This window comes from Geotrypetes seraphini, chromosome 2, assembly GCF_902459505.1.
Source record: "Geotrypetes seraphini chromosome 2, aGeoSer1.1, whole genome shotgun sequence".
NCBI classification, from domain to species: domain Eukaryota; kingdom Metazoa; phylum Chordata; class Amphibia; order Gymnophiona; family Dermophiidae; genus Geotrypetes; species Geotrypetes seraphini.
In genome coordinates, this window is record NC_047085.1 from 277,966,671 (window position 1) to 277,991,601 (window position 24,931).

General features: G+C 43.4%; 1 protein-coding gene across 3 annotated transcripts in view; it reads right to left on the bottom strand.

Annotated features, from left to right (window-relative positions):
* ADCY2 (adenylate cyclase 2) overlaps window positions 1-24,931 on the bottom strand; it is a 1,055,565-nt gene that overhangs the window by 305,918 nt on the left and 724,716 nt on the right. For all 3 annotated transcript variants that reach the window (XM_033929720.1, XM_033929718.1, XM_033929719.1), the window contains one exon: window positions 5,503-5,687. In XM_033929720.1, coding sequence (XP_033785611.1) covers window positions 5,503-5,687 — 185 coding nt within the window. The remainder of the gene's footprint in view (window positions 1-5,502; window positions 5,688-24,931) is intronic.

The window sequence follows — 24,931 nt, forward strand, 5'->3', positions numbered from 1 at the left end:
AGAGGGACAGAATACTAGAGAATGGGAGGTGATTAGATTTTTGCAAAGAGCCAAGTTTTCAAGTGTTTGCGGAAGGATTGGAAGGAGCTTGAGTTTCTGAGTGGGGATGAGAGGTTGTTCCAGAGTTCTGTGGTTCTAAAGGGGAGAGATGTTCCGAGTTTTCCTGCGCGGGATATACCTTTTATAGAGGGGAATGATAGTTTCAGTTTTTGGGAGGGTCTGGTGGAGTGTGGATTTGAGGAATTCCAAAAGAATGGAGGAAGGACGCCATGTAGTATCTTGAAGGCTAAGCAGGCACATTTAAAGAGGACTCTGGAGTATACTGGGAGCCAGTGAAGCTTGGAGAGGAGTGGGGAGACGTGATCGAACTTGCCTTTTGCGAAAATAAGCTTAGCCGCGGCGTTCTGAATTAGCTGGAGTCTATGGAGGTTTTTCTTAGTTAGGCTTATATAGATGGAGTTGCAGTAGTCCAGTCTAGAGAGGATGGTAGATTGAACGAGGACGGTGAAGTGAGAATGATGAAAGCAGGATCTCACTTTCCTCAACATATGAAGGCAAAAGAAGCATTTTTTTATCAAGGAGTTGAGGTGATCATTGAAGGAAAGGAGTCTATGACGATGCAGAGGACTTTGCTTGAAAACTCAAGCTGAAGAATGGGGCCAGAAGGTAATGGGATGGAGGTGGGTAAATGATCTAATGTTGGGCCGAGCCAAAGTAGTTTTGTTTTGGACTCATTCAGTTTCATTTGTACAGATTGGGCCCAGGATTGGAGATTCATTATACATGTGGATATGTTCTCAGCGAGGTTAGAGAGGTTCGAGTCGGTCTCGAGGAGGATGAGGTTGTCATCGGCGTAGGTGTAGAGAGTTTCGAGGGGGGATAGATGAAGGAGTTTCAGAGAGGACATGTAGATGTTGAAAAGGATAGGAGAGAGGGGTGAGCCTTGCGGGACTCCACATTTCAGTTTCCGGGGGGGGGGGGGAGGGGGGATGAGGTACCGTTTACAGGAATTTCGAGAACCAATCTAGGACTGTGGAGCTTATGCCTATTTTGGAGAGTTGGAAGATTAGGATATCGTGATGGATGACGTCGAAAGCTGCGGAGAGGTCGAATTGTAGGAGAACAGCGAATTTGTTGCGAGAATGGAGTTGTTGCACCTTAGAGATTAATGAGGCCAGAAGGGATTCGGTGCTGAAGTTGGGTCTGAAGCCGAATTGGTGGGGTAGGAGAATAGAGAATCTTTCTAGGTAGGATGAGAGTTGAGTGGATATGATGGATTCTAATAACTTGGTTGGGAGGGGGATATTTGCTATTGGGCGGTAGTTTGATGGTATGGAGGGGTCAAGGTCGGCCTTTTTCAATAGAGGGGTCAATGAAATATGTCCCATGTCGGAGGAGAAAAGGCCCAATGTTAGGGCTGAGTTTATAAGTTCGGTGAGGGAAGCGATGGCCTGTGTAGAGGTATTCTCGAATAGGTAGGAGGGGAAAGGGTCCAAGGTGCACTTGCAAGTTTTTAGTTTGAGGCAAAGTTTGGAGACTTGCGATTCGGAAACAAGTTCAAAGACAGTCCAGGATCTGTCGGCTGGAATGGGGGTGGAGACAGGTAAGGTAGGGTTGGGGTCAGTAGAGACCAGGGAGTTGTAGAAGACTGTGGATGGGAAGGAGCGTCTTAGGGTGGTAACCTTTTCATTAAAGAAGTTTGCAAGGGCATCGGCTAATAGGGACGATGGGAGCAAGGATGGGTCTTTTTTTGTAGTTAGGGAGCGCCAGATGTTAAACAGCGCACTGATCTGGTTGTTGGATCTAGAGATCTTGTCTCCGAAGAAGTTCTTCCTGGCTTTTTTTAGTGTTGAATTGTAAAGATTAATATTGGCCCTCCAGGTCTGTCTATCAGAGGGGGATTTAGATTTTTTCCATTTGTGCTCCAAAGCGTGACATTTCTGTTTCAGTTCTCTGTGAAAAGGTAAGTACTAGAGGGCCTTTCGGGGGTAGAAGATGGTTTTAGTGGATATTGGAGCAAGGAAGTGGTAGGTGGACTCGGAGAGGGCGGTCCAGTTGCGCCAATGGGATTCGTAGTCTGTAGGTATAGGGTTGGAGGAGAGTTGGTTGAGGAATTTGGACCAGAATAGATTGCTCCAAGAACTGAGGAGACACGCCCGGTGCATCGGGCGGGAAAGCACTCGCACATGCGCGGTGTGGGCAACTCGAAACTTCTAAAGTTTCTACAAGCAAGTATGCTTGTGAGACGTCCGCATCGGGGCTCCGTCGGATGACATCACCACTAGTGAGAATACCTGCCTGCTTGTCCTGGGATAACACCTAGAACAAGCCCTGTTGGACGTGGGAGGGGTCTGCAAAGTAATGGACTGAACACCCAGACATGCCACCTAAATAGTGGGGTACCTTACAGGGCACTGCTGTGAACTTCAAAGAGTGCCATGTCTTCTCCTCACTACAGCTCCTTTATAGGTCATGGTGAGCCTCCCAAACCACCTCCAGAATCCCCTCGACCCACTTATCTACCACCCCAATATCCCTTATGGCTGCAGGAGCCACTTATATGCCAGTACAAAAGGGTTTGGGGGGGTATATAGGGGAGTGCACATGTTTAAGTATCAATGCAGTGATTACAGGGGCTTATGGGCATGGGTCCTCCTCTCCATGCGTCCCTAACCCACCCCCAAAATGGCATAAGCCGCCTCTGTGCTGGACGACTAGGCTTTCCTATGCCAGGCTGCCAGGTGATGATGGTCTGAAGGCTGAATTTTAAAGGTGTGATTACGATTTTTATGGGGTTGGGGGGGTCGGTGATCACTGGGGTAGTGTGTGGGGGGTCTGTTTTATGTGTTTGCAGTGCTTATCTGGTGACTTTAGGTGGGTTTTTGTGACTTAGACCATGTTTTACATGGTCTAAGTAACAACATCCAAGTTCCATCAATCCTGGGCTATATAACTTTTGGTTATACATGCTGTACGACTAAGTCTAAGCCAGCCCATGTCCTGCCCAACTCCCGCCCCTCGACACTCCTCCTGAAACGCCCCGTTTAGCTTTGGTCGTTCAGCGGCACTAAGAAGGCCTAGGTCGTTTAGAAATATGTCCAAACTCCCTTTTTATTATCAGCACTTGGACGTATTTTGACAATGTTCGTCCAAGTGCAGACTTAGGACGTTTTTTGGACATTTTTCTCTTTCGATTATGAGCCCCATAGTGTTCAAACTTCTTTATATACAATATTTAAATTACTTCTAGGAAGAAGAAAACTATAGTAAACAAACATTACACAAACAATTTTCATAAGTTTTTGCATACATTTTTTTCTTTGGACTATTTTTCTCTTTCAACAATTTTAGGAGAGTTAAAACTTTTGTGAAAAAGATATGATGATATAAGAATGGTGCAAGCACTCCATCCCTTTACAAAAACATAGCACGGTTTTAGCGATAGCCATGGCGGTAACAGCTCTTACGATCATAGGAATTCTATGTGCATCAGAGCTGTTACCGCTGTGGCCGGAGCTAAAAACCATGCTACACTTTTGTAAAAGGGGGTAAAGTGGCTTAAGCTTAGGGGGTAAAGTGACCTTTAGCCAAGTCCTTGTAATATCAAAAATTTTCAATAAAGATGGAATTTTAAAAATCCAACCTGCCACAACTTGTCTGAATAGAAAAACTTAAGATGTTCTTTTGATGTGTTTACCCTCTTTCATTACTGAGTGATAGTCACCAATTTCTTACTTTTTGTGTACATATGCTTTGAAATAATAATTAGAACCGGACGGATACCAGAAGACTGGAAGATAGCGAACGTCATCCCAATCTTCAAAAAAGGATCAAGGGGAGAACCGGGAAACTATAGACCTGTGAGTCTCACATCGGCCCTTGGGAAAATGGTTGAGGCTTTGATTAAAGACAGCATAGTACAGCATCTAGATAACCATGACCTGCTGAAAGGTAGTCAGCATGACTTCAGGAAAGGAAAGTCGTGCTTGACCAACTTACTTCAATTTTTTTGAGGGAGTGAATAAACAAGTCGATAGCGGAGAACCGGTAGACATAATATACTTGGACTTCCAGAAAGCGTTCGACAAAGTACCTCATGCGAGACTTCTCAAAAAACTACAAAGTCATGGAATAGAAGGGGATATACTAAGATGGATAGGAAAATGGCTGGAAAACAGAAGACAGAGAGTGGGCATAAATGGGAAGTATTCAGACTGGAAGAAAGTAACTAGCGGTGTGCCTCAGGGCTCGGTTCTTGGGCCTATCTTATTCAATATCTTCGTAAATGACCTGGAAGAAGAAACGACCAGTGTTATTGTCAAGTTTGCGGATGACACAAAGCTATGCCGGACAATCAGGTCACAAAAAGACAGCGAGGAACTTCAGAGAGATTTGAAGCAACTTGAGAGATGGGCAGAAAATTGGCAGATGAGTTTTAATGTGGAAAAATGCAAAGTGATGCACCTGGGCAGAAAAAACAAGGAGCATGAGTATAAACTGTTAGGTATATCATTGGGGAAGAGTGAACAAGAAAAAGACTTAGGGGTACTGATAGACAGGACCCTAAAGCCGTCGGCTCAATGTGCAGCGGCGGCAAAGAAAGCTAACAGGATGTTAGGCATGATAAAGAAGGGAATCACGAGCAGATCAAGGGAGGTCATAATGCCGCTTTATAGAGCAATGGTCAGACCACACTTGGAATACTGTGTCCAACACTGGTCTCCATACCTGAAGAAGGATATAACACTGCTGGAGAAGGTGCAGAGGCGAGCGACGAAGCTAGTCGAAGGTATGGAGAACTTGAGCTATAAGGATCGCCTCAGAAAACTGGGATTATTCACCCTTGAGAAGACTGAGAGGGGATCTGATAGAGACTTTTAAATTGCTAAAAGGAATCGACAAAATGGAGCAAGCTCACTCACCAGCAGGGGGAAAGGATGGAGAGTAAGAAATAGCTTTATTCACATTGGCAAATGTGACCCAGACTCGGACCAGAGGTCATGGCCTGAAGCTGAGAGGGGATACGGCCAGGACAAATGTCAGAAAGTTCTGCTTCACACAGCGAGTGGTGAACGCCTGGAACTCTCTCCCGAAAGAGATGGTGGAGGAAACTACCATTCTAGGATTTAAGGGAAAATTGGACGCACATCTTCTTGCAGGACATATTGAGGGATACAAATGACTAATGTATGCACCAGGGTACGCCTGGCTGAGCCTCCGCGTGTGCGGATCACCGGACTGGATGGACCCCAGGTCTGATCCGGTGCAGGCATTTCTTATGTTCTTATGAACTAATTTTCAATGCATACATAGGTGCAAAATGCCATCATCAAGCTGGAAGAAACTCATAAAACTAAATTTTAATGTGATGCACTGGGTACAGTTATATTACCTAAGATGGGCTGCTATATTCACACAATTATTATTTTTATCATCATTTATATTAATATTATGCCAGCAAAAATGTACATTTTATGAAAAGGAATACAGTATAAAGCATACCTTTTTAGGGGAATCGTTGCATACAGATACCTACTGTAAGCCTCAAGCATGGAAGCGTTGTTATGTAGAAGAATTACATTGTAAACCACCAGTGCAATCAGCATTATCAACATTTTAAATTCATAGTTTATCCGCAGGAAAACAGAACAGGAAACAAATCCCAGAATGCAGCTGTATATAAAATACTGATCCAGAAACAGAACAGATAAGGAATCATTAAGGATGCTGATTTAAATATAGCAATCCAAACATTTATCATATACTTCAGAATGGACACACTGTACCATTGGATTAGAAAAATGACTTTTCTGTAAAAAAAAAAAAAGAATTAAAAATACATCATTCAGGAGCAAGATCAATTTTTGAAAAAGTGTTAGGACTACATAGGTTATCAAATTCTAGTGCATCCTATTTTTATATTCTCTAATATATTTACAAAATATTGATCATAAGTGATTTCATGTTCTAATAACTTATTTTACTAAAATGTTAAATTTAACATATCACCTTATTTGCAATATGCTATATCAGGCAGATGAAGAAAAACTAGCCAACATTGATATATTTTATTCATTGATGGGGAAATGGTTTGGAAATAGTTTAATATATGATTTATAGATTTACACAGTTAGCTGTGAACATTTGAGGTCTTTCCGGACTACGAAACACAAACCTTCACATCATATTTATATAATTAGTAGGTTTTATGTTAAAGAACTCTTCATAATTTTTTAGGGATATTTGTCTTAGTCCATTATAAAATCACACTCAGCATTGCCTAAGCGTGCTTAGGCAGCACTTAGAATCCTAACATTTAGGCATCCCCAATTTATGCCAGGGTTTTCTATACCTAAAGTTAGGTGTAGATATCAGAGCCTAAAGGCACCTGATTCACAAAGTGGTGCTAAACTTAAAAACACGCCTATGATCAAGGCATGATCAAGCCTTAATCAAGGCTACTTTTAGGGCTCCTTTTACTAAGCTGCGATAGCGTTTTTAGCGTGTGCAGGATTCTAGCGTGCGCTAAACCCACGCTATGCGGCTAGAACCAATGCCAGCTCAATGCTGGCATTAAGGTCTAGCATGCGCTAAAACCGCTATCACAGCTTAGTAAATGGAGCCCTTAGTGTAGGTACTTTGGGTTAGGTACCTAGTTTTTATAGAACTGCATTTTTCGAGTTAGGCACCTAACTTTCAATTAAATCCAATTAAGGCCAACTGTGAGGTTTTGAGTGCCAATATCAGCAATGATTAAGCTTATTGCTTAGGTAAATTAGGCACCAATATCTTTAGGCAGATTTTATAGAATTAGGGCCTGAGGGTTCCTTTTACCAAACTATGGCAAAAGATGGCCTTAGTGTGCGCTTACATAATTTTTTCCTGTTCACTATTTTTCTTGCAGCCAGTAAATGGTCGATTTTCTATTTTCTCAATTGGCACATGGCCATTAACAAAAATTGGCACATGAACACTTACCACCACCCATTTTGTAGGTGGGATAGGTTCATGTACTAATCCTGCTCTAACTGATCAGCACATAAATGCCCACTCCAGAGAAAAAATTATTGTATGCACACAAATTTCAAGCTTATCACAGGATGCCTGAGTGTGTCCCACAGTAAACCCTTTTAAGTTGCGTTAGGGGTGCATTACTGCCTAAAAGGATCCCTTAATTTCAAAGTAGTATACATTATTATTATCTACAGTACCTGAATGTAACTATGTTACTATGTTACATTCAGGTACTGTAGATAATTTTCTGTTCCTGGAGAGATCACAATCTAAGTTCTATCTGAGGCGATGGAAGATTACATGACTTGCCCTTGACTACCTTCTTAGGGAAATTCCTGGTAACACATAGCCATAGGGTGCACAGAGCATAGATCTACACAATGCTGTTGACAGTGCCAATTTGCCCAGCCAACTGTTGGTATGAACCTATTGACTGTGAAATGAACGCCATGGCTCAGAAAATCCAAGTATACTGCCAAATTAATGCTAAACTCTGTATTTCATCTCAATGTTTATTCAATGATTGTAAAATGGCATACACATTATGGGGCAGTAACTGTTCACAGTTGCCAGTGATTTACATAGTAAATGACGGCAGATAAAGACCTGAATGGTCCATCCAGTCTGCCCAACAGTTACATGCATTATTAATTCACTATTAAATTTCATTATTAAATTATGTTTCTTTGACATTTCTGGGACATAGACTACATAAGTTTGCCCGGTACTATCCTTAGGTTCCAACTACTAGAGTTGTTGCTGAAGCTCACTCCAGCCTATCTTATCATTTGTGGGATATATATTATAAAAGTCTAATTGCCCTCATGTTCCAAATTATTGGAGTTTCCATAAAAGCCTACCCAGTCCATCCTAAACCGAACTGTCATATATAGGACACAGACAGTGCATGACTGCCCAATATCAGCCTTAGTTATTCATAGCCAAATCAAGTTTCAAGTTTTTATTACTATTTGATAAATCGCTTATTCGGTTTGCTAAGCGATGTACAACTTCATAAAAAACAAAGATGTGAGGACTAACAAAGTAATTTCAGACTTACGAATCCAAGACAGACATGAGTCAGGCGGGTAGAGGGAAAAAGTTACAATTCGTTAAGGAGAAAAAACAAAAAAGGAAAAAACGAAAGGGAGGGTAAAAAATCAGAACTTAATGTAGCTGATTATAGGTCAAAAGAAGAAAGATTAAAAGCGTTATTAAAAAGATAAGTTTTTTGAAGTTTTTTAAATGAAGTAAGATCTTTTTCTTCTCTAATATACAGTGGTAGTGAGTTCCACAGTTGAGGGGCCATAACTGAAAACATATCTTGTCTTCTGGTGCCTATAATTTTTAAAGAAGGAACAGTTAGGAGGTTTTGAGATGTCGAACGAAGAGACCGAGAGGTGTTATAAGGGATTAACAGTCTGGTGATAAATTGAGGTTCGTTAAAAATTAAAGATTTAAAAACTAAAAGTAATATTTTGAAGGTGATGCGGTGGCTGATAGGAAGCCAATGGGAGTCTATCATTAAAGGCGTGATGTGATCAAATTTTTGGGCATTATAGATGTTTGACAGCCGTATTTTGTATTAATTGGAGCCTTCTTTTTTCTTTTTGTGCAATGTTAAGTAGAATAGAATTACAATAATCAATTTTGGCTATGACCAGAGAATGAATTAATATTTTAATGGATTTTGGCTCAAGAAATTTAGAAATCGAGCGAATCAGCCGTAATTTGAAAAAGCAGGTTTTGACTATATTACTAATATGATCGTGAAACAATAGTTTGTTGTCGATGATAACACCAAGGATTTTTAAGGAACACACTAACTTTAAGGGAGTAGCGTTAAGGATGAAAGTAGACCTTAAATTATGTCCCTTTTCCAAGTAAATAAGATCGATTTAGTTTTGTAAATGTTTAAAGCTAATTTATTGGAGTTGAGACAATTTTTTATCTAAGCTCCATTTGAGGCACCAAACATACATGCAACCATTTAAGTTTTGTTTTTTTAATTATACCATTCATTTTCTAATTAGAGATCTTCTGTGTTCATCCTACCATTTTCATCTCCACCACCTCTCTTGGGAGGGCCATTCCATGCATCAACCACACTCTGTGAAAAAGAACTTCCTGACATTACTCCTAAGTCTACCATCTCACCACCTCAATTCATATCCTTTAGTGTAGACTGAATGCTTGATCCAAGGTGAGGGACTAGTTTCATGTATAAGTTGTATACATATTGAATCCCTCATTAAAGAAATACAAGAACTAAGAGAAGAGGTGGCAAGACTAAGAGAACATAAGAACATAAGCAATGCCTCTGCTGGGTCAGACCTGAGGTCCATCGTGCCCAGCAGTCCGCTCACGCGGCGGCCAAACAGGTCCAGGACCTGTGCAGTAATCCTCTATCTATACCCTTTTATCCCCTTTTCCAGCAGGAAATTGTCCAATCCTTTCTTGAACCCCAGTACCGTACTCTGCCCTATTATGCTCTCTGGAAGCGCATTCCAAGTGTCCACCACACGTTGGGTAAAGAAATCCATCCTAGATATGCATTTTGATGCATCAGGCATCTCCAGCAAAGGGGATAGAAACATTGGGCTGAAAGAGGATGACTGGACTCAACTCACCAGACCCAAAGTGAACCTCACAACTCCATCTTCTTTTGAGCTGAAGAATTGATTTGCAGCCCTAAAAGGTAGAAGATATAAAAATAGCTCAAGAACAGGAAAAAACAGAGCTCAAAAATCTCAAAGCTGCTGGAGCAGTAGCCACTAAGAAATGAAAGGTAGTAGTGGTTGGCGATTCCCTTTTGAGAGGTATAGAAGAATCAATCTGCCATCCAGACATTATGTCAAGGGAGGTATGCAGTCTGCGTGGTACAAAGATTTGAGATATATCGGAACGTTTGCTAAGACTCATCAAGCCTAAGGACCGTTATCCTATGCTACTCATCCATGTTGGCACAAATGATATTGCTAGACATTTCACTGAACACATCAGGACAGAGGGTGAAGCAATTAGGTACACAGGCAGTGTTCTCATCAATCCTTCCTGGTTTAGGTAAAGAAAAATGAGAGAAACTCGCATCCTGGAGCTAAATGCATGGTTGCATGGATGGTGTCAACGGGAGTGCTTTGGTTTCTTATGATTTTCCAAGACCTGCTCAACAGAGATGGTGTCCATCTATCAAACAAGGGACGAAGTATCTTTAGTAACAGATTGGCTAATGTACTGAAGAGGTCTTTAAACTAAATGTACTGGGGATGGGTGTAAAATACTCCAAGGTAATTAATAACTCAGGAATATAAGGCATCAAATACCATTATTGACATGAATCAAAAGAGCGATAGCTGGAAAGCTTTGTATACCAATGCTCATAGTATAGGAAACAAAATTCCAGATCTAGAGGCTCTAATGGTAGAAACTGAATTGGATTTAGTGGCGGTTATAGAGATGTGGTTCATAGAGAACTACGATTGAAAGGTGAATATAACTGACTATAATCTATTCAGGAGGGATAGGGTAGGTAAAAAAGGGTGGAGGAGTAGCATTATATGTTAAGAATAAAATTAAAGTGACAGAATTGTGAGAGGTAGGGGGTAAAGAAGAAGCACTGTGGAATAATCTGGAACAAGGGATTGGAAAATAGAAGCAAGGGATTCTTGGATTCGCTACAGGAAGAATTGTTCTGGCAATTAGTAACAGAACCCACACGAGATAGAACTATTTGGACTTGGTGCTTACAAATGGAGAAAGTGTTCCTGAGGGGTGATCATTTAGCATCTAGTTATCACAGAATGGTGAGGTTCAATATCAAAATACAGGATGAGAGGACTTACTCAAGACTGAAGGTTCTAGACTTCAAAAGAACTTTGTCAAGATGGGGGAATACCTCAAGGAAGAGTTAGTTGGAAGGGAACAGCTGAATAAAGTAGAAAAGCAGTGGGTGAAACTGAAAGAAGCTCTCCTAAAATTAACAAATCTTTGTTAGGAAAGTACATAAAAAGAAAAGGTCGCTTTGGTTCTCAAATGCAGTAGCTGTAAAGGTGAGAGAAAAAAGGTGTACTTCATAAATTACAAGACATTGCAGAAAGAGGAAGACAGACAAAAATATGTGGAAAAACGAGAAACAGGAAAAGATGGCAGAAAAGCAAAGAGGTAAATGGAAGAAAAGATAGCTGATAAGGTAAAATTGGAGGACAAAATGTTTTATAGGTATGTAAGTGATAGGAAGAAGTGTCAAAATAGCATAGGGTGAAGGGGGACAAATATGCAAAAACCGGTAAGGCTAAGGCAGAACTGCTTAACAATTATTTCTGTTCTGTGTTCATGGATGAAAGACCGAGGTAGGACTGCACAAAATGAATGCAAAAAATGAATGTGTAGTAGACCAGGAAAGATTCTCAGAAGACTGTGTTTGTGAGGAACTAACTAAATTAAAAGTAGACAAAACAATGGGGCCTGATGGGATACATCTTAGGGTACTCACGGAACTCATTCATTTCGTAAAAATGTAGAAACATGGCTATTCTCTAAATTGTAAACTCATGTTCTTTTCTATATTTTTTTAATTGATGTAAACAGAGTCAAGCTTTATTATATGAAGATGACCCGGTCTATAAATCTAGTTTTAGTTTAGTTTAGTTAGTTCTGGCGGCTTTGTTGTCTCATCTTTTTAATGCTTCCTTAGTCTGGTTTGGTCCTGGAGAAGAGTGGATGTGGGCACTCTGCACAAGAGTAGAAGTAAGGAGGAGAGTGGGAATTACAGGCCAATTAGTTTGACCTCGGTAGTGAGTAAACTAATGGAAACGCTTCTAAGCAGAGGATAGTGAGATTTCTAGAATTAAATGGACAGCAGGACCTGAGGCAGCATGGTTTTACGAGAGACAGGTCTTGTCAGACAAATCTGACTTCTTTGACTGGGTGACCATACAGTTAGATATGGGAGGGTGTCACACCTGTGCTCTATGTGGACACCCTGAGCAACCGGGTAGTGGCACATTGTTCACTCCTGGCATGGTCCCTTTAGAATTAGGGTATCCTTTCAAGTTAGCTGCCCCTAGGCAAATGCCTAACCAAGCTTACTTCCAAGGATTTTAAAGGAAAACACATTTGTCAGAATGGCCTTGGTTCAAAATATAAGCTTTATTCGGCCACCGGCCACAAGGTCATCATGCAACCTAGGTTTCCCTAGTAGCATGACAACAATACAAAACCCCCCCAAAAGTTTTCACTTCATTCACTGAGTCTCAATAATCAGCTCTGGGCATGCTTGGCAAACCATATACAGTTCTCTGTACCAGAGTCCTTCAATTAAGCATACCTCCTGGTGCCAACCCAAAATACAGTCCATTAGCTTTCAAGTAAAGCTTAGCAGTGAAATAGTTAACATAAACAGCTTTTCAATTCAGAGCTATAGGAGGAACATTCATAGTATTGCTTTCAGGCAGTTTGTGTTTTTTTTAGCAATGCAATCACTCTTCAGCTGGGCTGGACCTTCCCAAAAGAAACGGAGCAGGTTTACTCTCAGATTCCTAATCTCTGTTCCTAAGAGGCATGCAGGCTAATTACATTACACAGTTGCTATGGTAATCAGTTCCCAGCTGGGCTCTTGCACGGAGTCCTGAAACCAGGGAGCCTTAGGTTTTACCAGGCTGAAACTACAGACTAGTGTTTGGCTCAGCGGCTCACATTTCATGAAGAGGAGAAAACTGTCACATTTCTTAGAGCTCAGCAAACTATGAAAACACTGCAGTTCAGGCTTACATTTCTCTGATAGCCCACACAGTCAGCCTCTCAATGAGAAGAACAAACAAAAAAACCCAGGCAGAAAGAAAAAACATCTTTTCACAGACTCACAGTTGACTCAGCTATCTCCATTTCCTCTGGCCAGCTCTCAACCACAGTGCTATTATCTTCCACCACCACTGGCTCTGGGGGAAAGAATTCTGGAGGTAAGTTACCAGACAGTTCCTCAGTCATCTCCCAGTCAGTGCTGTTGAACTGTCCTGCAGGGTCTGAGGCAAGCTCAGTCCCATTGTGTACTTCCTGCCTCTGCTCACGTCCTGCTGTTTCTGCCAAGCCTCTCTCTCCTCCCCCTGCTCTCTAATGAGTCTGGCTTTAAGCTGAGGGAAAGAACCACTCCCCCTTGACTTCTGATGGGTGAAGGGCATTTCCTCCTCAGCCTGTGCTGTTTCTCTAAAGGGAAACTGTTGTCAGCTTTCTGCCTTACAGGCACTGGATAATAGAAAGGCAGGTTCTTCTTGCCCAGCTTTGGGACTGCCCTAGGTAAGTCAAAGCTTTCCTGTTCTATTTCCATTTCTTCTTCATCACTCACAGGGTAGTCAGATAACTTACTGTCTTGGGCACTGACCTGGTCAGCCCTTCTGTACCGGGGTTTGTATATTTTCCTACATTTCCCTGTGACAAACCTCAGGAATGCAGTAGGTTTGTCACAAGGGGCACTAGATGTAATGTACTTGGACTTTAGCAAAGCTTTTGACATGGTGCCGCATAGGCAACTCATAAATAAACTGAATGCATATGGTATGGACCCCAAAGTAACAAACTGGATTAAAATCTGGTTAAGTTGAAAGAGACAAAGTGTAGTCATAAATGGAGTTTGTTCGGAGGATAAGGATGTTGTTAGTGGAGTGCCACAATGATCTGTCCTTGGCCCGGCTCTATTTAATATCTTTGTGCGTGATATTGGGGAAGAACTGTCTGGCAGTTTGTCTTTTTGTGGATACCAAGCTCTATAATAGGGTAGACACTCCAGAGGATGTGGATAATATGAGACAGGATCTGGCGAAGCTTGAAGAATGGTCTGGTAATTGGCAACGAACATTTAATGCTAAAAAATGCAGGGCATGCACTTAGGCTGCAAAAATCAAGAACAGTATAGTTTTTTGGTTTTTTAAAAAATATATGTTTATTGAAAGTGAAAAAGGTCACAACCAGTCGAAATACAAATTCTGAAAAAATGCAAAAGTATCCAGATACAGGAAATATGCAACAAAAGCATCAAATCCCACCAGCAGAACCAGCCAAGCTGGAGACCCAAAAGTACAATAGAATGAAAGTAAAAGCATGTCTCCTCTCCGGTTATGAATACCAAAAAGAACGGGAAGATAATATTATCAGGAACAACAAGTACGGTGCCCTTCCATCATTTTTTAGTAAGTACCTCCTAAGACAATCAGCTGCTCCATACATCATCAACCCCAAGGTACCAAAGAAACTACAAGTCCCAGCAGTGTGACAAATCTAGCTCTCCTCCTAGCTTCGTCACAGGAATGACTAGGAAGAACAGTAAAGCCCTATGCAGGAGAGCTGACCAGGTTGGCTCTGCTGAGTATAGTAGCACTAACCTCCCTTGCACCAGTAATGATGAGCTAGACAGTGACTGCCAGGTAGAGCTCAGACCAGCTATAGTTCACTCTACCAAGCCTGCTTTTAGCTCACCTAAAACTTCAGGAGCAAGGAGACTACATTTACCAGAAAGGCAGAGAACCAACAGGAAGCTGACACGTGAGCAGTCACAGCTGCAAAGGGAACTTTCTCCCTTCCCCCTCTTCAGAGCAGGGGGAGGGGGGTGGCTAGGAGCCAGTTAAAACGAGGCAGCTCAGAACAAGAGAGGAGGAGGAATAAAGAGGCTGGAAATGAGAGCCTCAGAGGCAGCAGGGCTTGTCTCTCCAGGTGAATACTGACGAACTGGGAAAAGATTGTGAAATGGTGGACATTTTAGAGGTGCCTGATCCCACAATTGAGAGGCATCTAGAAAGCTGGGAACCCATGGACATTGGTGTGCCAATTATTCCTGGTGGGAGATTGGAAGCAATGGACACAAGCTGAAAAAGGTTGGAAGTGTTTTTGCTATTTTTGATTCTTACCTGTTTCCTGAAAGTTTGGGACTAAGTTTGTTTTTGTGTTCAGAATTGTTTAAGCTTCCTAGAGCTAGGCTCTGAAGAATTCTTGCACATAGTATGTTGCCTTAACATTGCAAACTACAGCATTTGTTTTCTCTCCTCTCAGAACAGCTGGAGACTAATTAGCTGGAGATAAGCTAGTGTAGGGAATGTCAGCCACGGAGGAGCTCTGTTTGTATGAGTTCCCTAGCTGCAGGCAGTCTGTGTAAGAGCTTCAAGTTTAGCAGTTTCCTTTTTGGTTTTTGGAAAGTTTTATTTTTCATACAGCAAGTATTTTGTTTGCTTTCTCTCCTGCTCTTTCACAGGAAGAGAGCATTGTTAAAACTATCTTAACCATTTAAGGCTGGTGAAGAGGACTGAGTTAGAAAGGCTAAAGTCCAGCCACAGTTCTCATATGATTTTTTTTAAATTAGAACCAGGCTATTGTTTATGAAGCCAGTGTGGCCAAGTTGGCTCAGTGTTTTATGTTTTGGTTCCTGAACAAATGTATTGAAAAGTGCTGCATCCTGCTGATAAAACCAGAGCAGCCTGACCAAGGGTCAGAAAAGCACAGTTACTTACCGTAACAGGTGTTATCCAGGGACAGCAGGCATATATTCTCACATGTGGGTGACGTCATCTACGGAGCCCCAGCGCGGACAGCTTTTCAAGCAAACTTGATTGAAGTTTCAAGTTTGCTACACTGCACCACGCATGTGCATGCCTTCTTGCCCACTAGAGGGCACATCCCCACCTCGTGGTCCTCAGTTCCATAACCAGCAAAGAAGCCATCCCCGGGGAGGAGGGCGGGTTGTAAGAATATATGCCTGCTGTCCCTGGATAACACCTGTTACGGTAAGTAACTGTGCTTTATCCCAGGACAAGCAGGCATGATATTCTCACATGTGGGTGACCTCCAAGCCAACCAAAAAAGGGCAGGTGGGAGGATGGCAATTTAGGAAAACAAGTTACGTAACACCGACTGGCCAAACCGGCCGTCGCTTCTGGACAAAGTGTCCAGACAGTAGTGGGAGGTGAACGTATGAACCGAAGACCAAGTGGCAGCTTTACATATGTCCTCCACAGGAGTAGACCGGAGGAAAGCAACAGAAGCTGCCATAGCCCTGACCTTATGCCCCGTGACTCGACCATGGAGCGTGAGACCAGCCTGAGCATAGCAAAAAGAAATACAAGCAGCCAACCAGTTGGACAAGGTGCGCTTGGAAACAGGATGTCCCAACCGATTAGGATCAAAGGACAAAAACAATTGAGGAACCTTCCGATGAGACTTGGTACGTTGGAGATAAAAAGCCAACGCCCTCTTACAGTCAAGCGTGTGAAGCGCAGCCTCTCCAGGATGAGAGTGGGGCTTCGGGAAGAACACCGGAAGAACAATAGACTGATTGAGGTGGAAATCAGACACAACCTTAGGTAGAAATTTAGGATGGGTGCGAAGAACCACCTTGTCATGATGGAACACAGTTATGGGCGGGTCCGCAACCAAAGCCTGAAGCTCACTAATCCGACGAGCCGACGTGAGCGCAAGTAAAAAGACCACCTTCCAAGTGAGAAACTTAAGAAGAGACTTATCAATCGGCTCAAAAGGAGGTTTCATCAGCTGAGCCAAGACCACATTAAGATCCCAAACCACAGGAGGAGGTTTCAGAGGAGGATTAACATTAACTAAACCCCTCATGAAACGAACCACCAGAGGATGAAGAGAGAGAGAACGTCCCTCTAGATGCCGATGGAAAGCGGCAATAGCACTGAGATGTACCCGGATGGAAGTCGTCTTCAGCCCAGACTTGGACAAATGCAACAAATATTCCAGAACCGAGGACACCGGAACCAAACTCGGATCCAGATGGTATGAGGCACACCAGGATGAAAATCTGGTCCACTTCTGGGAATAACAAAGCCGAGTCGAGGCCTTGCGCGAGGCTTCCAACACCTCCCTGACCGCCGAAGTCAGGGGGAAAGAAACCAAGCCGTCAGATGTAATGACTGAAGATTGGGATGCAACAGCGAACCCCGACTCTGAGACAGCAGAGAGGGAAACACAGGCAGAAGTAGAGGCTCCCTGGTACTGAGTTGAAGAAGCAGGGAGAACCAGTGCTGACGAGGCCAACGAGGCGCAATGAGAATCATAGTGGCTCTGGATGACTTGAGGTGAACCAACGTCCTCAAGATCAGAGGAAAAGGAGGAAACGCATAAAGGAATCTCCCCTCCCAGTCGAGAAGGAAGGCGTCTGCCTCGAGATGGTCCTGGGAGTAAATCCGTGAACAATAGAGGGGCAGTTTGCGAGTCTCCGGGGAGGCAAACAAATCCACCTGAGGAGTCCCCCAGTGGTGGAAGACCTCGCGCAGGACTCGGGAGTTCAGCGACCACTCGTGCGGCTGGAGAAGACGACTGAGTTTGTCGGCCAGGCAATTCTTCTCTCCCTGAATGTAAACCGCCCGCAGGAAGATGTTCTGGGAGGTCGCCCATTCCCAAAGGCGCAAAGCTTCCCTGCACAGGGACCAAGAACCCGTCCCCCCTTGCTTGTTGACATAATACATTGCCACTTGGTTGTCCGTCCGTACCAGGACCACCTGATTGCGCAGCAGATGACCGAACGCTCGAGCTGCCAGAAAAATGGCACGGAGCTCCAACACATTGATGTGACAAAGACGGTCCTCCGCCGACCATAGCGCTTGAGTCCGCAGACCGTCGAGGTGAGCTCCCCATGCATACTCCGAAGAGTCCGTGGTCAGGACTTTGCGATGTGGAGGGACGAGAAAGAGCAAACCCCCGGAAAGATTGGAAGAGTTGGTCCACCAACGGAGTGATCATCTCAAGGAAGGAGTCACCGTTACAGGAAGGGAGAGCGGGTCTCGATCCTGACGCCACTGAGAGGCCAAGGTCCACTGAGGGAGTCTCAGATGCAATCGGGCAAACGGCGTGACATGAACTGTTGAAGCCATGTGGCCGAGCAGAATCATCAGCCTGTGTGCAGAAACGGAGCGCTGCCGCAACATCTGACGGGCCAGGCAAAGCAGAGCCTCCAGTCTCGACGAGGGAAGGAACGCACGAAGGCGAACCGTGTCCAGCATGGCCCCGATAAACTGAAGGGATTGAGCCGGGCACAGCTGCGATTTGGGAAAATTTACCTCGAACCCCAGACGCTGAAGAAAAATGATAGTCTGTCGGGTTGCTGCTCGGGAAGGCTGTACCCTAGATCCTGTTCCCATTTGGACCGTAATGGCATAAGTACCGACAAAGAGATGGAGGACTTCAGCAGTTTATACCAGTGGGAGAGAGTGTTAAACGGCACCGGTGTGACTGAAAAGATGGTATCCAGCTGCCCCTTAACCCAGGCCCCCTCATGTCCCCGATGTTCAACATCCCAGTAATGCCGAATTTGGGAATAAGAAAACATATAGCAAGGAGGAAATCCCCAGGTATCCCAGAACTGTTGAAAAGAGGGGAAACCTGCGGAAGAGAGCTCCAGCAGGTTTTCCATAATTACAAAACCCTGAGCCGTCCAATCCTGAAACACCGACCGTCCCCATCCTGGAGTGAATTGAGAGTTGCCTTCAAATCTCAGAAAAGGAGCTACCCCAGGACTCAAGCCGCCACCAACTCCAAGCTAACCGCAAAGGCTGAAGAAATTAGAAACAAGTCCAGAACCTGCGAGCAGAATCCGACTGAGAGTGGAGCATATTAATAAATTGAAACGGTCGACTCCAGCTAACCCGGGGAGGAATAATGGGCGTGCCCAGCATAGCCCTCATGGAACCAGTGCATAAGTATGGCCACATTATACAACCGAATGTCAGGAACATTAAGACCTCTTAAACTCTTGTCCAAGGTCAGTTTCGTTGCCTGGGAGTGCCAGATAATAATAATAATAATTTTATTTCTTATATACCGCCAAAGCCATAGTAGTTCGAGGCGGTTTACAACGAAGAAGGACTGGACAATAAGCGAAAATGGTACAATGGTACAAACAGAAAAAATAGGAACAGAAAAAATAATGAAGCTAATTCCACAAACAAACACCCAGATTATCCTATTAATAATCCTTCTCATATCCAGCTGTAAGATAGAAGCAAACAACCTACCCAACATTCCCACTAGCTCAATTGCAATCAAAACCCTTCATCCTAACAGGAGAGTTCCAATAGATAGAAACTCCAACCACCAAACAAGCGTTCAATACCCCATAACACCAGCATGGGGAAGAAGAGCAACACAACCCAAGACCAAACCGCACCATAACCCAAATTCACTCATCTACCCTAAAACGATTTACAACCACCAAACAGAAACCACCACCCTTAACTGTGCCTACTTAAACGTCAGAGCCCTAGGTCCAAAAACAGAAATTATGTAAACTTAATGCAAGTTATGCAAGCACGGTAAGGATAATGTAAAGTAACACAAAGTAACTCCACGTAAAGTTATGTAAAGTTATGTACGTAAAGTTATGTAAAGTTATGTACGTAAAGTTATGTAAAGTTATGTACGAAAAGTTAAGTAAAGTTAGGTTTGCAAAGTTTGTAAAGTTATACAAATAATTGTATTGTCATCGCCTGGAAATGTCCAGCCATCTTCTAATGTAATCCGCTTAGAACCGCAAGGCACAAGCGGAATAGAAATCACTAATGTAATGTAATGTAAGAACTTATAAAAACCTGGATAAAAAATGAAAACCTTGACTGCCTCTTCCTCACAGAAACCTGGCTAACATCGGACACAGACCCAAGAATTACAGAAGTCTGCCCTCAAGGATACAAAATTACAGTGACCTGCAGAGAGAAAAAAAGAGCAGGTGGATTAGCGATCTTACTCAAAGACTCCCTAACCTTAAACATATTGGAAAAAACTTCCACCCCTTACATGGACCTTTTAGCATGTCAAATTTCTTTCACCGCACTGAAAAACTCACTAAACTGCATGCTCTGTTATATAACACCGGGAAACTGGGCCATGGTTAGATCCGAATTTGAAAACTTCATATACCAAAACTCACTTACAGCAGCAAACAATCTTATCCTAGGAGACCTAAACCTTCATCTTGAAGACCATTCATCCAAGCTAGTAGACAATTTACTTTCTTTCCTCAATGCCCTATCCTCCCAAATTTTAAACCCACAAACTACTCATGAAAAAGGACACCAACTGGACATTGCAGCCTTCATGACCCATCAAACATCTACTTCAGAAATTCAAACGTCTAATGGAACCTGGTCCCCATCCCTCTGGTCAGACCACTACACTTACACCTTCAACATCATCTGGACCAAAAACAAATCCAAACCAATATCCAAAATAGTAACCTACACATCACGCAAACGCATCGAGCCCACCATTTTCTGGTCAAAAGTAGACGAAACAATCCAAGAAGATAACCCCAAAGACTTAATTTCACACTGGGGCTATTTGAGCAACAACATCCTTGATGAACAGGCCCCACTTCGAACCAAAACCAGAACATGCAGACGATCAGACCAATGGTTCGACGAAGAATTACTCCTACTCAAGAGACAATATAGACGTCTGGAAAGAAAATGGAGAAAAACCAACCAAGATCACACGAAAACCGCCTGGAAAAAAATTAACAAACAATACAAACTTCTATTAAACGAAAAGAGAAAAAAACATTACACCAATCTAATAGGCACGGAAACCCAAGGCACCAAAAAACTATTCCAAATATTAAAAGATCTAACTAACACCATACCCTATTTGACCACTAACAATAACTCCTCCCCTTCAGCCTCCCTCTTAGCTGAACACTTCAAGAATAAAATTACAAACACCAGAGCTACTCTCATTAGTAACCCAATCCACCTACTCGAAGTCACAATACTCCCCACAGAAAATGAATCTTGTGCTGCAGACAGATCTTGGTCCCAATTCCCTAAGATGCATTGGACCGAATTCAACAAACTCTACAATAAGTACAGCCACGCATCATGTGAACTCAACCACTGCCCGCCATATCTCCTGTCATCAGCGAGCACTAAGTTCCATACCTTACTCCTACACTGGATACAAACCATGCTCACAGATGGCATTTTCCTGAATGACCTCAGCGAAATCATCATCACCCCAATCTTAAAAGACCCAAAAGGACCAACAGACCTCTCATCCAACTACCTCTATATATCAAACTAACAGAAGGATTAGTAGCCAAATTCCTCACCAACTATCTCGAGGTCCATAACTTACTCCATCCCACGCAATCCGGCTTCAGAACTAACTTCAGCACAGAGACACTACTTGGCTCCCTTATCGACACAGCAAGACAACACCTCAGCATTGGAAAAAAAAATGCTGTTCATACAGTTGGACCTGATGGCAGCATTTGACCTGGTAGACCATAACATCCTACTGCAAATCTTAGACTCAATAGGCATCTCAGATAAAGTATACTCATGGTTTGAAGGTTTCTTAAAATCCAGAACATACAAAGTAAAATCAGACAAAGAAAAATCCAAACCTTGGTCCAACCCCTGTGGCGTTCCACAAGGGTCCCCACTGTCCCCTACTCTCTTCAACCTATATATGGCCTCTCTTGGCGTTTACCTGAAAAAACAAGGCCTATCCTCTTATAGCTATGCAGATGACATCACCATCCTCATTCCTTTCGACCAACCAATGCTCTTAATGTCAGACACACTACACAGAACTCTAGCTACAGTTACGACTTGGATGGAAGACCACAAACTGAAACAACCCAGACAAAACTAAATTCATCCTCCTAGAAAATAACAAAATCCCAACCATAACCAACTTAGAAATCAACTCTATCAACTACCCTTTGCAAACCACCCTAAAACTTCTAGGTATGACTATTGACAGAGGCTGCACCATGCAACCACAAATTAACAAAACAATACAGAAATCTTTCGCAGTTATGAGAAACCTTAGACAAGTTCGAAAATTCTTCGAAAAAACACAATTTCAGCTCCTAGTACAATCTCTAATCCTAAGTATCCTAGACTATTGCAACATCCTCTACCTCCCCTGCCCTCCAATAATGATTAACTACAGACAATTCAGAATACAGCTCTGAGACATAGAAACATAGAAACATAGAAATAGACGGCAGATAAGGGCCACAGCCCATCTAGTCTGCCCACCCTAATGACCCTCCCCTACCTTTCTCTGTGAATAGATCCCATGTGTCTATCCCATTTGGCCTTAAAATCAGGCACGCTGCTGGCCTCAATCACCTGTAGTGGAAGACTGTTCCAGCGATCAACCACTCTTTCAGTGAAAAAGAATTTCCTGGTGTCACCTCGTAGTTTCCCGCCCCTGATTTTCAACGGATGCCCTCTTGTTGTCGTGGGACCCTTGAAAAAGAAGATATTTTCCTCCCCCTCGATGCGGCCCGTAAGATACTTGAACGTCTCGATCATGTCTCCCCTCTCTCTGCGCTCCTCGAGCGAGTATAGCTGTAATTTGTCAAGCCGTTCTTCATATGGAAGATCCTTGAGCCCCGAGACCATCCGGGTGGCCATTCTCTGCACCGACTCCAGTCTCAGCACATCCTTGCGATAATGTGGCCTCCAAAATTGCACACAGTATTCCAGGTGGGGCCTCACCATGGATCTATACAATGGCATAATGACTTCCCTCTTACGGCTGACGAAACCCCTTCGTATGCAACCCATTATTTGTCTTGCCTTGGATGAAGCCTGCTCCACTTGATTGGCAGACTTCATGTCCTCACTGACGATCACCCCCAAGTCTCGTTCTGCTACCGTTTTTGCTAGGATCTCGCCATTAAGGGTATAAGACTTGCATGGATTTTGGCTGCCCAGGTGCATAATTTTGCATTTTTTGGCATTGAAGTTGAGTTGCCATGTCCTAGACCAGCGCTCCAGCAGGAGTAGGTCGTGCATCATGTTGTCGGGCACTGAATCTTTGTCTGTTGTGCATTTGCCCACTACATTACTTAGTTTGGCGTCATCGGCGAATAATGTTATTTTACCTCGAAGCCCTTCTGCCAAGTCCCTTATAAAGATGTTGAATAGGATTGGGCCCAAGACTGAGCCCTGTGGCACTCCACTGATCACCTCCGTCATTTCGGAGGGGGTGCCATTCACCACCACCCTTTGAAGCCTACCTCCAAGCCAGTTCCCAACCCATTGCGTCAATGTGTCACCTAATCCTATAGAACTCATCTTGCCCAGCAACCTGCGGTGTGGTACGCTATCGAATGCTTTGCTAAAGTCCAGGTACACGATGTCCAGGGACTCCCCAATATCCAGCTTCTCCGTCACCCAATCAAAGAAGCTGATCAGGTTGGATTGGCATGATCTCCCCTTAGTAAATCCATGTTGTCGGGGATCCCGTAGATTCTTTTCATCCAGGATTTTATCCAATTGGTGTTTGATTAGAGTTTCCATTAGTTTGCTCACTATCGATGTTAGACTCACTGGTCTGTAGTTTTCTGTCTCCATCTTTGAGCCTTTCTTGTGGAGTGGAATGACGTTAGCCGTCCTCCAGTCCAACGGGACGCTGCCTGTACTAAGGGAGAGGTTGAAGAGCGCGGACAGTGGCTCCGCCAAGACATCACTCAGTTCCCTAAGCACCCTGGGGTGCAGGTTGTCCGGCCCCATTGCTTTGTTAACCTTGAGCTTTGACAGCTCACCGTAGACACTGCTGGGCGTAAACTCAAAGTCACTAAAAGGGTCAACTGAGCCAACCCTTGTCTGTAGCTGAGGGCCAAGCCCCGGCGCTTCTCGGGTGAAGACTGAGCAGAAGTATTCATTTAATAGTTGGGCTTTTTCCGAATCCTTATCCACATAGTCTCCGTCTGGATTCCTAAGACTTACAATCCCTCCTGAGTTTTTTCTTCTGTCACTGATATACCTGAAGAAGGATTTATCTCCCTTCTGGATGTTCTTTGCCAGAGACTCTTCCATGTGGAATTTAGCCTCTCTGACTGCTGTTTTGACGGCTTTTGATTTGGTCAGGTAGTCTGCTCTAGAGTCCTGCTTCCCTGATTTTTTGTAAGAGATGAAAGCTTCTTTCTTCTCCTTGATGAGGTTTGAGATCTCTGCAGTAAACCACTGTGGCTTATTGTTCCTTCGCCGTTTACTTACTGATTTAACATATCGGTTTGTTGCTTCTTGTATGGTGGCTTTCAAAGTCGACCACATTTCTTCCACATTATCAGTTTCAGCTTGGCTTTGTAGCGCCTGGTGAACGAAGTCTCCCATTTCTTTGAAATTTGTGTCCTTGAATTTGAGGACCTTGGTCAGTGTGGTAGATTTAGTGAAACCTTTCCTGAGATTGAACCATACCATGTTGTGGTCACTGGAGGCCAATGTGTCGCCCACCGAGACCTCTGTGACACTTTCTCCATTGGTAAGTATCAGGTCCAGTATTGCCTGATCCCTTGTTGGTTCCAACACCAGTTGCCTGAGTCTTGCTCCCTTCATAGTGTTTAATAGCCTCCTGCTGCTTCCGGAAGCAGAGGTAAGTGTAACCCAATCCACATCAGGCATGTTGAAGTCACCTAGCAATACTGTGTCCCCACGCAAGGTGATATTTTCTATATCTCCGATTATTTCCATATCCAGGTCATCCTGTTGTCTTGGGGGTCTGTAAATTATGCCAAGATACAAGCATTTGTCTTTCCCTCTGGCCAAATTAACCCAAAGGGATTCCCCAGTGTACTGGACATCTGTGATTCTCGTGACCTTAATGTCATCTTTAGTATATAATGCTACACCTCCTCCCATTCTGCCCTCCCTGTCCCGGCGAAGCAAGTTGTAACCCGGTATGACCATATCCCACCCGTGGGAGTCTGTGAGCCAGGTCTCGGATATCGCCACCACATCCAGGTCGGCATTACTTATTTCTGTTTCCAATTCCAGGATCTTGTTTCCTAAACTGTGTGCGTTGACGTACATAGCCCTCCATGTTGTATTTCTGTTATGTCTCAATGGGGATATTTCTGCTTGAGCTATTTGAACACCTTTAGCATTGTTTGCGTTATTTGTGC